The 13280-nt window shown below is 41.5% G+C and overlaps 1 protein-coding gene across 2 annotated transcripts in view; it reads right to left on the bottom strand.

Annotated features, from left to right (window-relative positions):
* P4HA1 (prolyl 4-hydroxylase subunit alpha 1) overlaps nucleotides 1–13280 on the bottom strand; it is a 79303-nt gene that overhangs the window by 53693 nt on the left and 12330 nt on the right. For both annotated transcript variants that reach the window (XM_059662398.1, XM_059662399.1), the window contains exon 2: nucleotides 2909–3016. In XM_059662398.1, the coding sequence (XP_059518381.1) occupies nucleotides 2909–2996 (88 nt within the window). In that variant the 5' untranslated portion in view covers nucleotides 2997–3016. The remainder of the gene's footprint in view (nucleotides 1–2908; nucleotides 3017–13280) is intronic.

Here is a 13280-nt window from a genome sequence, read left to right as displayed (position 1 = left end):
TCCCCAAGAGGGGGGCATGTAGAAAGCAGCCAATCAATGATTCTCTCTCATTATTGATGTTTATATCTCTCTCTCCATCTCCCCTCCTCTCTGAAATCAATAAAAATATCTATACTAATAAAAGGGTAATATGCTAATTAGACCAGGTCGACCAGACATCTTCCAGACGTCCAACTTCCTTCCAAAGCCACAAGGGCAGGCGAGGCAGAGGTGGTTAGGGGTGATCAGGCTGGCTGGGGAGCAAGCAGTTAGGGGTGAGATCAGGCCAGAACGGGGGAGCAAGCAGTTAGGAGTAAGATAAGGCCGGCATGGGGGAGCAAGCAGTTAGGGGGTGATCAGGCCAGCAGGGGAGAGCAGTTAGGAGGCGATCAGGCCAGCAGGAGAGGGCAGTTGGGGCAATCAATCAGGCAGGCAGGGGAGGACAGTTGGGGGCGATCAGGCCAGCAGGGGAGGACAGTTGGGGGCGATCAGGCCAGCAGGGGAGGACAGTTGGGGGCGATCAGGCCAGCAGGGGAGGGCAGTTGGGGGCAATTAGGCCGGTAGGGGAGGGCAGTTGGAGGTGGGTGATCAGGCCAGCAGGAGAGGGCAGTTGAGGGCAATCAGGCCAGCAGGGGAGCAGTTAGGGCGCAATTAGGCTGGCAGGCAGAGGCGGTTAGGGGCGATCAGGCAGGCAGACAGGCAGGTGAGCGGTTAGGAACCAGCAGTCCCGAATTGTGAGAGAGATGTCAGACTGCTGGTTTAGGCCCGATCCCGCAGGCTGCCTACTTCATGCCCCCTGGGGATATGACCTGACTGGGAATAGAACCAAGTGACCTCTTGATCCATGGGTCAATGCACAACCACTGAACCACACTGGATGGGCCTACATCATAATTTTTTTTAATCTTTTAAGTATTGTAAAAATAACATATTGATTAAAAGGGAAAAATCAGAGTACATGGAATATTAGACATCCAATGTCCGCAGGATCGTGACTAAACCAGCAGTCTGACATCCCCTGAGGGGTCCCAGGTTGAAGAGGGTGCAGGCTGGGCTGAGGGACACTCCTCCACCACCGCCATGCACGAATTTCATGCACCGGGCCCTCTAGTATTTAACAAAAATATAACAACACTACTTTCCAAGGATCAATGTCTCTTCTTCCCCAACTCCTCCCTCACCTTTTATTTAGTTGTTTGTTTAAAATATGTTTTTATTTATTTTAAGGAGAGAGAGGGAGAAACATCAATGAGAGGAACATCCTTCAGCTGTCTGCTGCATGCCACCTCCTGGGACCAAGCCCGAAATCTGAGCATGTACACTGACTGGAAATCGAACTGGAAACCTCTGGTTGCAAAGGACAATGCTCAACCACACCAGCCAGGGCACCTTTTTAAAAAACTTCTGAAGCTAATTAGAATTAAATTTTTATTCCATAAGTAAAAACTACACTAACAAAAGAGTATTCTTCACAACTGAAAATCAAATAATCCATACTTATTTATAATGGGATAAGAGAATTCATCATTTTATATCCTGAAATTACTTGTGTTTTAGTTAGCTCTACAATCACTCAAGGACTGGTCACCAGAGGGAAGGAAAACATCGGCTTTAAGACAAAGGAAGTATGTATACAGGAAAATATAAGAGGATGTACATCAACCCACGAGGAATTATTTCTGGGGAAAGAGGACATGTGGATACTCTGATTTTTCCCCCTTTAATCAATATGTTATTTTTACAATACTTAAAAGATTTAAAAAAAATTATGATGTAGGCCCATCCAGTGTGGTTCAGTGGTTGTGCATCAACCCATGGTTCAAGAGGTCACTTGGTTCTATTCCCAGTCAGGTCATATCCCCAGGGGGCATGAACTAGGCAGCCGATCAATGATGTTTCTATCTCTCTATCCCTCTCCCTTCCTCTCTCTCAAAAAAAAAAAAAAAATCAATAAAAAATATTTTTAAAATATACATTATTAGTGTAATGATATTGGTGTCTATATTTTTAAAAATTATATTATGATATAGGAAAAAATACATTGTATTCATAGTAGGTTCTTAAATGGAGTATATGCATTAAATTATATGCTCAGTGGCCCATTAATAGAATTTTCTTTGTTATGTTTTCCTAAATTTTCATTAGTTTCTAACCTGTAAATGTATTTCTTTTGAAATCAGAAAAAAATATTTAAAGAAAAACAAGCTCTAGCCAGTTTGGGTCAGTGGATAGAGCATTGGCCTGCACACCAAAGTGTCCTGGGTTCGATTCCACTCAAGGGCACATACCTTGGTTGCAGGTTCCTCCCCAGCCTGGGCTCTGGTCAGGGCTTGTGCAGGAGGCAACCAATCAATGTTTCTCTGTCTTTTCCTCTCTTCTACTCTCTCTAAAAATCAATGAAAAAATATCCTCGGGTGAGGATTAACAAAAAAGAGAGGGAGGGAGGCAAGGAAGGAGGGAGGGAGGGAGGGAAAGAAAGGAGAGGGAAAGAGGGAAAGAAGGAGGAAGGAAGGAAGGAAGGGAGGGAGGGAGGGAGGAAGGAAGGAATTTAAAAAAGAGTATCTTTTAGCAGGGCAGGGACTAAAGCAGTGATGGTGAACCTTTTGAGCTCTGCATGTCAGCATTTTGAAAAACCCTAACTTAACTCTGGTGCCGTGTAACATGTAGAAATATTTTGATATTTGCAACCATTGTAAAACAAAGATTAATATTTTTTATATTTAATGCCATTTAACAAAGAAACATCAATCAAAAAAATGAGTTCGCGTGTCACCTCTGACACGCGTGTCATAGGTTCGCCATCACTGGACTAAAGCAATGCTTCAGTCTCTGGAAAGACAGTGTATTTCTTTTTACTGATTTAAAACACTAAAAAATGGAAATTTTTAAATGCAAAAACAATACAAACCAAGAAAGAGTTCAGACTTACCAATTGAAGTAAAAAAGCCTGGATGGGCCAAAGACTGGGGAAGTAGAATCCCTACAATTAAAATATACCGGATCATCTTGGAAGTCATAATTTTACAGGTTCACACACCTACAAGAAAAATATGGCCATTACAAAAATTTTTTAAAAGGGTAGGAAAAGTTCCTAACTTATCCTTCCTATCTAATAAAAGAGTAATATGCAAATTAACTATCACTCCACAACAAAGATGGCGGCGCCCATAGCGGCTGGGGCAGGACGCTGGTAACGTCACCCCGGCAACGTGAGCCCAGCAGGCAAGTGCACCGGCAGGCAAGTGCGCCAGCAGGCAGCACCCAGCAGGGCCTGAGTGGCAGTCGCCATGGCGACCTGGGAGCAGGCAAGCGCAGCCTGCAGGCAGCACCCAGCAGGGCCTGCTTGCCCATCCCCATGATGTGGAGCAGGCAGGCCCCGCAAAGAGCAGGGAACCACGGGGAGTAGGTCCAAGCTGTCAGTAGGACATCCCCTGAGGGCTCCCGAACTGGAGAGGGTACAGGTCAGGCCGAGGGACCCCCCCGCCCCCCCACACAAATTTCATGCACCGGGCCTCTAGTCTACACTAATAAAAGAGAAAAGTGGTAATTGGCGTACGACGATACCCTTTTCATTGGCTAATCAGGGCTATATGCAAATTAACTGCCAACTAAGATTGGCAGTTAACTGCCAACAAGATGGCGGTTAATTTGCATATGTAGGCACAATGCAGGGAGGCGAAAGGGAAAGCAGGAAGAAGCCCCCTGCCACTGACAGTGATCAGAAACCCAGGGGGGAGCTAAGAGCTGGGGGGCAGGGCAAAGGTGGCCCTGGGGCCGCCTTTGCCCTGCCCCCCAGCCATGATCGGAGAATCAGGCGCCTTTGCCGCCCTGGCCAGTGATAGCAGGAAGTAGGGGTGGAGCCAGCGATGGGAGCTGGGCACGGTCGAAGCTGGCAGTCCTGGGAGCTAGGGGCCCCTTGCCTGGGCCTAAAGTGAAGCCCACGATCGCGGGGCCGCTGCAGCTGTGGGTCCCCGCTGCCCGGGCCGGACGCCTAGGTCAGAGGCGTCAGGTCTGGGCAAGGGGCCGATCCTGCGATTGGAGGGAGATGGGGGTCAACGCCTGAGGGCTCCCAGTATGTGAGAGGGGGCAGGCTGGGCTGAGGGACACTCCCCCCCGCCCCACACCCAGTGCACGAATTTCGTGCACCGGGCCCCTAGTTTTTCTTATAAACAAAAATGTAAGTCAGACCCCAGGGTTGCCCATGGAACTGTTGCTAATTCTTGTAAATTGATTTAGTTATTTAATAAGCGCCATTATCTTATTTTTCATATAATTAAAGTACTAACTTGAGTTTTCATATTTAAAAAAGACGTTTGTTATCACCTGATAATTTATGCTTAACCAGTCAACCTGAGTTTATTTTCTCCTTAATACTAACTACTACAATTAGAGTAAATGGGTAACAGCTTTCACATAGCCTGAAAAATAACTGTGACCTGAGCTAAACCATTGATTTCCCATAAAATAGTCTACTTTATTAAAGTAACTTAAATATCACCGAAATGTATTCTAAAATGTTAACAGTATGTTTTAAAGGGAAAGAAGGTTTCAGAGATTTCTGATTAATCCTCTAATTTCCAACCTGATCCATCCTTTCCCTATATAGTATTAATATCTTCTTTTTTTATTTCAGAAAGGAAGGGAGAGGGAGAGAAAGAAATATCAATGATGGGAGAGAAGCACTGATTGGCTGCCGCCTACACACCCACTACTGGGGATCAAGGCTGCAACCCAGCATGTGCCCTGACAGGAATCAAACCCGGGACCCTTCGGTACGCAAGCTGACACTCTATCCACTGACCCACATCAGCCAGACAGTATTAAATTTTAAAATAAGTTCAATTAGCCAGGCCAGCGTGGCTCAGTGGTTGAGTGTTGATCTATGAATCAGGAGGTCACAGTTTGATTCCGTCAGGGCACATGCCCAGTTTGCGGGCTTGGTCCCCAGTAGAGTGTGTGCAGGAAGTAGCCAATCAGTGATTCTCTCTCATCATTAATGTTTCTCTCTCTCTCTCCCTCTCCCTTCCTCACTGAAATCAATAAAAATATATTTTAAAAAATAAGTTAAAAGTTGTGGATTTGCGGGTGATGAAAGTCTTCTAAAACTGACTGTACAGTGATTCTCAACCTTCTGGCCCTTTAAATACAGTTCCTCATGTTGTGACCCACCCATAAAATTAATTTTGTTGCTACTTCATAACTGTAATGTTGCTACTGTTATGAATCGTAATGTAAATATCTGATATGCAGAATGGTCTTAGGCAACCCCTGTGAAAGGGTCGTTTGACTGCCAAAGGGGTCGCGACCCACAGGTTGAGAACCGCTGGTATAGACTGATAGTTGAAGAACACTGTGAAAGTACTAAATTATGAACATATAATTTGTATGGAGTATGAATTATATCTCAAAAAAGCTGTTATTTTTAAAAAGTTGTACAGAATCCAAAAAGAATAAACAGCCCTGTCAATTTAAGCTAGTAATCTCTCTCAAAAGACTCAATGTTGAGTTTCTTTCTCTTATCCACTGTGTTCTATGTAAAAATCCTCAGCCACATAGCTGTGGCTTTTTTTTTTTTTTTAACCTGGCAGCAAAGCCGCTCTTTTAAATTCATCCCTGGTAGCATTGTCTTTCTAGAATGTATTCTTCATAGTGGATGCAGATATCAATAACCAACAGAAGGATTTTACCCTGCTTTCCCAAAATGCCCTGTTGGCATTCTTCTCTTACTCCTTTTCCATCATATACATGGACTTTAAGTCCTTCTCATTATCTTACAGGAGAATAAGTTACCATTACAGTTCCATTTGCCCCAGCAACAAGCCACTGGTTACTCTGACTTGTCATCCTATTTTTTTGTTTAGACACCTCTGTCTGACCCTTCCCGAGAGACTTCATCTAAACCAGCAGGTTCAAGTCCACCTTGGAAAGCAACCTGTTCCAAAAACAAAGTAGAGCCCACTTTCCTAACTTGAATCTCAATAAAATAGATCACCAGCGAAACCGACATTCTGGCAGTACTCCTAAGGCTCCTCCCTCAAGTCTGCTGCAAGCTTCCAGATACTTCCAGAACCACACAGTAGTAAAATCCACTGCTCGCTTGGCTGCTTGACAGTAAGTCTTTTGGAAAGCTTCTAGAATGCCGCAGCTGCAGACACTTCCTCTCCTGGGCTCCGGCCAAAGCACAAGGCTTTTTCAAACTCCTGGACTATCTGAAGAGTCTAGAATCTTCTCACTTTAAATAGGCTTCTGACATAATTTTCTTCATAAATAAATGTTATTTCCAGAAAATACAGATGCTTTTGCTGTACTAGCTGTAGGCTAAATCAGAAACGTTGTCTAATATTTAACTGTAATAAGAAAGTATAGATTTGTCAGATAAGAGGTTATCATTTTTTCATTGCTAAAATATATTCTGTCACTAAAATTTCTGTCATCTTTCCTCATCCTTAAACCTCACACTGAATCAAGAACCAATTAGCCTACACACATTACTAAAAAGAAGCTTGAAAATTGCATTTTAAAATAATACAGCTGCCCTAGCTGGTTTGCTCAGTGGATAGAGCATCTGCCTGTGGACTGAAGGGTCCCAGGTTCGATTCTGATCAGGGCACATGCCTGGTGTGGGCTCGATCCCCAGTAGGGGGTGTGCAGGAGGCAGCAGATAAATGATTCTCATATTGATGTTTCTCTCTCTTCCTCTCTGAAATCAATAAAAATATATTTTAAAAATAAAATGATAGAGCTAATATTAAAAGTAAAAGCATTAATCATATGGAGACTAAACATACCTTTACCTTACATCATGCTGCAAAGTAAATTCTACATGGACCTGACCAGTTTGGATCAGTGGCTAGAACGTCAGCCTGTGGACTGAAGGGTCCCAGGTTTGATTCCGGTCAAGGACATGTACCTTGGTTGCGGGCACATCCCCAGTAGGGGGTGTGCAGGAGGCAGCTGATCGATATTTCTCTCTCATGGGTGTTTCTAACTCTCTATCCCTCTCCCTTACGCTCTGTAAAAAATCAATATAATATATTTTAAAAAATAAATAAATAAATAAATAAATTCTAGATGGATTAAAGAGTTAAAATCAACAACAACAACAACAAAAAAAGATATTGGATCTCTCAGAGAATTCCTAAATTTAAAAATGAGTAAACAACCTACTGAAAGTCGGATGGTATTTAAATACACAAAACAGCCCTGGCCAGTGTAGCTCTGTTGGTTGGGTACCATCCCATGCACGGAAAGGTTGCTGGTTTAATTCCAAGTCAGACACATGGCCAGGTTGCAGCCTCCATCCCTAGGTAAGGGGGTGCAGGAGGCAGCTGATGGATGTTTTGCTCTCACATTGATGTTTTTCTCTCTCTCCCTTTTCCTCCCTTCTCTCCCCTAAAAAAAAAAATAAAAAAAAAATCAATAAATACACAAAATAATTTAGGTTTATATATGTTTTAAAAAACAACTATAAATCCTAGCCAGTTTGACCTGCAGACCAGAGTCCCTGGTTGGATTCCGGTCCAGGTCAAATACCTCAGTTGCAGGCTCCTCCCCACCAGAACTGGGCTCATGCAGGAGGCAACCCATCGATGTGTTCCTCTCACATCGATGTTTCTCTCTCTCTTTCCCTCTCTCTTCTACTCTCCCTAAAAACCAATGGGAAAATATCGTCAGGTGAGGATTAACAACAACAAAAAAAAGAACTATAAACTATAAACTGGGAAACTAAAGAAAATAGAGGTCATTAAAGGCACTCTTACAACTCAATAAGAAAACCACTGACATGTTAATAGAAAAGTGGATTAGGAATGTAGAAAATCACAAAAGAGGAACTATAGATAACCAAACAAACAAAAAAACCCTCAGTAATCAAGCACACAAAATACTGAAATAAGATAGCTACTTTCTGCCCATTGAATAAACAAACAAATTAACAATTAAAAATATCTAATGATGGTGCTGTGTGCAGACACTTAAAATGAACATATCCTTCAATTTGTGAATTTAAACAAAAAAATAAGGTTTGAACATTAAAATCAATTTTCATTCATTACTGATGGGAATAAAAAATGTTACAGCCACTTTGGAAGATAGTTTGGCAGTTTCTTAAAAAATTAAACATACATTTACCATACAATCCAGCAATCATGCTCCTTGGTATTAACTCAAGGAATTGAAAACATGTTCACATAAAAACCTGCACACAGATGTCTACAGCATCTTTATTCATAATGGCCAAAACTTGGAAGCAACCAAGATAAACTGTGAATGGATAAACTGCGGTATATCCAGACAATGAAATATTATTCATTGCTGAAAAGAAATTAACTATCAAGCCATGAAAAGACATGGAGGAACTTTAAATGCCTATCAGTAAGTGAAAGTAGATAATCTGAAAAAGCTATATACCATATGATTTCAAGTATATGACATTCTGGAAAACACAAAACTATGAAGACAGTAAAAAGATTAGTATGTGTTGGAGGTGAATAGGTGGAGAAGATTTTTAGGGCAGTGAAAATACTCCACATGATAAATACACACCATTATGCATTTGTCCAAAACCACAGACTACGCAACACCTAGAGCAGTGGTTCTCAACCTTCTGGCCCTTTAAATACAGTTCCTCATGTTGTGACCCAACCATAAAATTATTTTTTGTTGCTACTTCATAACTGTAATGTTGCTACTGCTATGAATCGTAATGTAAATATCTGATATGCAGGATGGTCTTAGGTGACCCCTGTGAAAGGGTCGTTCAACTGCCAAAGGGGTCGCGACCCACAGGTTGAGAACCGCTGACTAGAGTGAAGGAGTAATGAGCTTTGTGCAATATGACGTGTCAATGTAGATTCACTAATTGTAACAAATGCACCACTCTGGTGGGGGATGTTCTTATGCCTGTGTGTGGGCAGGGAGTATATGAAAAATCTCTGTACAATCCTAAAACTGCTCTAAAATACATAAAATCTTAAATAAATAAAAATGAACATCATACAATACTCTAGTGCAGCAGTCGCCAACCTTTTTGGACCTCACGGACCACGGGTTGGCGACCGCTGCTCTAGTGGAATCTGTATTGAATGAGATTCAGTTTCTACTACTCTGACATTAAGTTATAAATATTGATCAAAACCAATTTTAAAAATTAACGTGTTCATAACTATGCAAGAAAATATGCAGAGGAAATTCACCAAAATGCAGTTGTCTCTGGACAGAACACTAGGTAATGGTGGGCAAACTCATTAGTCAACAGAGCCAAATATCAACAGTACAACGATGAAAATTTCTTTTGAGAGCCAAATTTTTAAACTTAAACTATATAGCAGTGATGGCGAACCTTTTGAGCTTGGCGTGTCAGCATTTTAAAAAACCCTAACTTAACTCTGGTGCCGTGTCACATAGAGAAATTTTTTGATATTTGCAACCATAATAAAACAAAGATTTATATTTTTGATATTTATTTTATATATTAAAATGCCATTTAACAAAGAAAAATCAACCAAAAAAATGAGTTCGCGTGTCACCTCTGACACGCGTCATAGGTTCGCCATCACTGCTATATAGGTAGGTACATTGTTATTAACTTAATTAGGGTACTCCTAAGCTGGCCTTTCCTAAAAACATTCTCAATCTGAGGGGTCGACCTCAGAGAACATACCTCCACTTCTTCTAACGCCACTTCTTCAAAATAGACTCGCCCAGGCGGAAAACCGACTTCTGCGCATGGGCCACGAAGTTTCATTGCACTGTACGTGCGCGCTCACACATGGTATTTTGTGGAAGAGCCACACTCAAGGGGCCAAAGAGCCGCATGTGGCTCGCGAGCTGCGGTTTGCCGACCACGGCCCTAGGTGATTTGTTTTGTTAATCTGTATTTTCCAGCACCCTAGGGTATATTAACTTTTATAATGACAAAAAATTAACTCTATACAAAATAATAAATCTAAAATATTAACTCCCATATTATGGCACCCTATGCCTTTACTGGAGTGGTTAGCTACTCTCTAACACAAAAAAGTAGCTAACTACACATGTTTAAACATGTTCCACGTGTTCCATTTTCCAGCTCTGCAAGACTCTAGACTTCTCTCCCTGCTTCAAAGACAGTTAAGCTTATTTGAAAGTAACCCAGATATCTAGTAGTGAATTATATCTATAATAATAAAAGCATAAAATGCTAATTAGACCGGACAGCCGAACGACCTTCCGGACGTCATTCCAGACGTACTTCCGGATGAAGCTGCTGCAGCGGGAGCCAAGGCAGAGGTGGTTAGGAGTGATCAGGGAGGCAGGTGAGCAGTTAGGGATGGTCAGGCAGGCAGGCAAGTGGTTAGGGGCAATCAGGTAGGCATGCAGAGTGGTTAGTGGCGGTCAGGCAGGCAGGTGAGTGGTTAGGGCAATCAGGCAGGCAGGCAGGCAAGCAGTTAGGAGCCAGCAGTCCCGGATTGCCAGAGGGATGTCCGATTGCCGGTTTAGGCCCGTTCCTGCAGGGATCAGGCCTAAACCGGCAGTCGGACATTCCCCGAGGGGTCCTGGATTGCGAGAGGGTTGCAGGCCAGGCTGAGAGACCCCGACCCTGTGCATGAATTTCATGCACCGGGCCTCTAGTTTCAATATAATAGGATAGCACACTTTTCTATTTTCCTTCTTCCCAGAGATGAACACATGACCCAGGCTAAGCAGTCACTGGCCCTCATTCCCACGAACATAACTGTTGAGGAGTGGGATTTGTGAAATGGTCAAAGCAGCTATTACGGCAGTTGCTAAGCTCAGAGAATATGAATTTGGAGCTGCCTGTGACCATCTTTCCACTTGCCAAGCATACATAGGAACCCAACCTACAAACAGGAAAAAGTCCTGAGAGATAAGCAGTTCCCAGCTCCTCAGTACTGATTCTTCCAATTATTGCTTTGAATCTGTGAGCTACCCAAATAATCTTCCAACCCAGCTAAGGGAGCCTATAAGTCCCCTCCCTTTTTTTTATCCAAGTGCCAATCAGGGCCTACTCTGAGTCCCCGGAGTCCCTCTTGCAGGGGCCAGATCAGTTCGAACCTTATAAATCCAGGACTTGTAACAGTTGGGGCTGTTCCCATTTGGTTCTATAATTAACCCTCACCCAAATCACTTGGTAAAGCTGAGGAGGGCCCAAGGCTGTTCACTCCTCCTCCTCCCTCTACGCACCCCCAACAGGATTTCTGTCATTTGCAACAGGAATTTCAGACACATATAGCATTATTCCCAGCTGCCATGCCACCCTAAGCTAGTTAAAAAATAATAATAAAGACAGCCCGGTAGAGCAATGCTTCCCAAACTTGAACTATATTGGAATCACCTACAGGTCTGAGGTATCGAGACAATTTATTCAAGTTCTCAGGTGATGCTGAGGTTACTAGCCTGGGGATCAAACTTTGAGAAATGCTATAAACATCCCTTCAAATCACACAAAAAGTGCTCTCTGCCTTTAAAATAAATCTTCCTTCAACTTATTTTCTTTAAAAAAAAAATCACTGAATTTCTAATTACTCTAGGGAATGGTTCCTCTAACCTGTTTTAATATTATGTTTCACCCATATTCCTTCAGAAACCTTAAGGGCATGTATGACATGACATAATATGTAAGTATATCTTTATCAATGAGGGGTTTTTGAAACACGATGGTTTTCTTATTAATGAAGTCTCACATTAATTTCCATCTTCATTCAGTTAGCAGCTTGTAAAGCAAATCATATTTACAAGCATCTAGTCAAACATCCCAGAGACATTAGGGTTTTACCAAAAATAGTAAGACATAAATGTCTCCTGTTTTAATGCTCAAACAAGCTTGAAAGAGAATTGAAATGGGTTTAAGAGATTGCAATCTCCTTTAAAAGTAAGGTAAATCACAGCTCCCTGAGAAGAGGAACAGGAAAGAGAAATAGAGAGGAAGAAAGCCAAAGAAGAGTCAGAGATAAAAAGATAAATTTATACTGGAATAAAATTTACTATGAAACAGTATGGACCAGCGGCCACGAACATTTCAGACTTCACGGATCACCAGTGGTGCACGGACCACCGGTTGGCAACTGCTGGTATGGATAATATTTAGTTCTCAGCCAAATAGTAAATTCATGGGTGTTTATTATCTAATTTTTATAACATACATGCATATTACATATAATGTTTGGTATGCATGAATATTAATGTTTTAAAAACTGTTAGGGGGTAAGATGATATGGAAAAAAAATATTCCTGGGAAACATTCTCAGGTGAGCCTAATAAATTAAAAAGTGTATTATTAATCCAAATCTCTCCTAGAGTCTTTCTTCCAGGAAAGTCTAGTCCCCATACACTCAAAGGTCAATAAGCCTGGGAGCAGATTTTAAAACAGTTCCATTACATTATAAATATTTACAACTTTGAGTTGTCAGAATTCACTGAATTGTACAAGTTATTCAATGAATTACTAGAACAGGGCATCCAGCAAATAATTCTATTAGCCTTTCAGTCTAACATTTTTCTTCCAAGAAAAACATTACAACATTTCTAAAAGTTTGTCTTTCCCAAACAAATCATTCAAAAATTAATAAAGCAGACTAAAGAATGCTTGATATTCTAACCTAAACTTTCTGACACTAAAAATTTTCCACAAGGCTCCTTCCAACTCTTAACATACCTCCCACAACTGTTCCAACCCTGCTTTTGGAGGATTACAGCTTTAAGTTTGTTTTTCCTATAGATAGCCCATATTCAACTGTTGGTCTTCCTGACATCTGTGTTAGACTTTAATCTTTTTGACAGTTGTTATGACCAATGCATAAAAAACATAATTCAGGCTTTTAAATCAGGCCAATACAATGTGGTATATATCAAAAAAAAAAATGTGGCATGTCTCTTTCATAAAAGCAGGATGGATTTTCCAAGACTACTAAGAGTGATTACTAGTTATATTCCTGTTCTTCCCAATAATCCCTCTGCAAATTGCCATTTGTTTTAACTTAATTCCCTGAATTCCAATCATATTTCTGATCCCAAAGAGAGTGCGTTACATCTTTAGTACTTACAATCTGATGGACAAGTACTTTAATGGTATAACCAACTTTTCTATCAAAAACTCAAAAATCATGCTCGCCTCTTTCCCACAGCTTTCTGTACTTGAGCAGTGAACCCAGTCATTGGCATAATCCCAATTGAACAGCATTTCAAGCTTCGGTTAGAAAGAAGCTTTAAATCAAGATATTGTCCTTAACTGAAAGTGCTGCACAAGCTGTATTTTGGAGGTTCCTCCAAAGTTCAAAACTGCCCTTTCCTTTCCTGTCAGA

This window comes from Myotis daubentonii, chromosome 13 (assembly GCF_963259705.1).
Source record: "Myotis daubentonii chromosome 13, mMyoDau2.1, whole genome shotgun sequence".
Taxonomy (NCBI): Eukaryota; Metazoa; Chordata; class Mammalia; order Chiroptera; family Vespertilionidae; genus Myotis; species Myotis daubentonii.
Note: the sequence above shows the minus strand (reverse complement) of the source record. Positions and strands in the feature narration are given on the sequence as shown.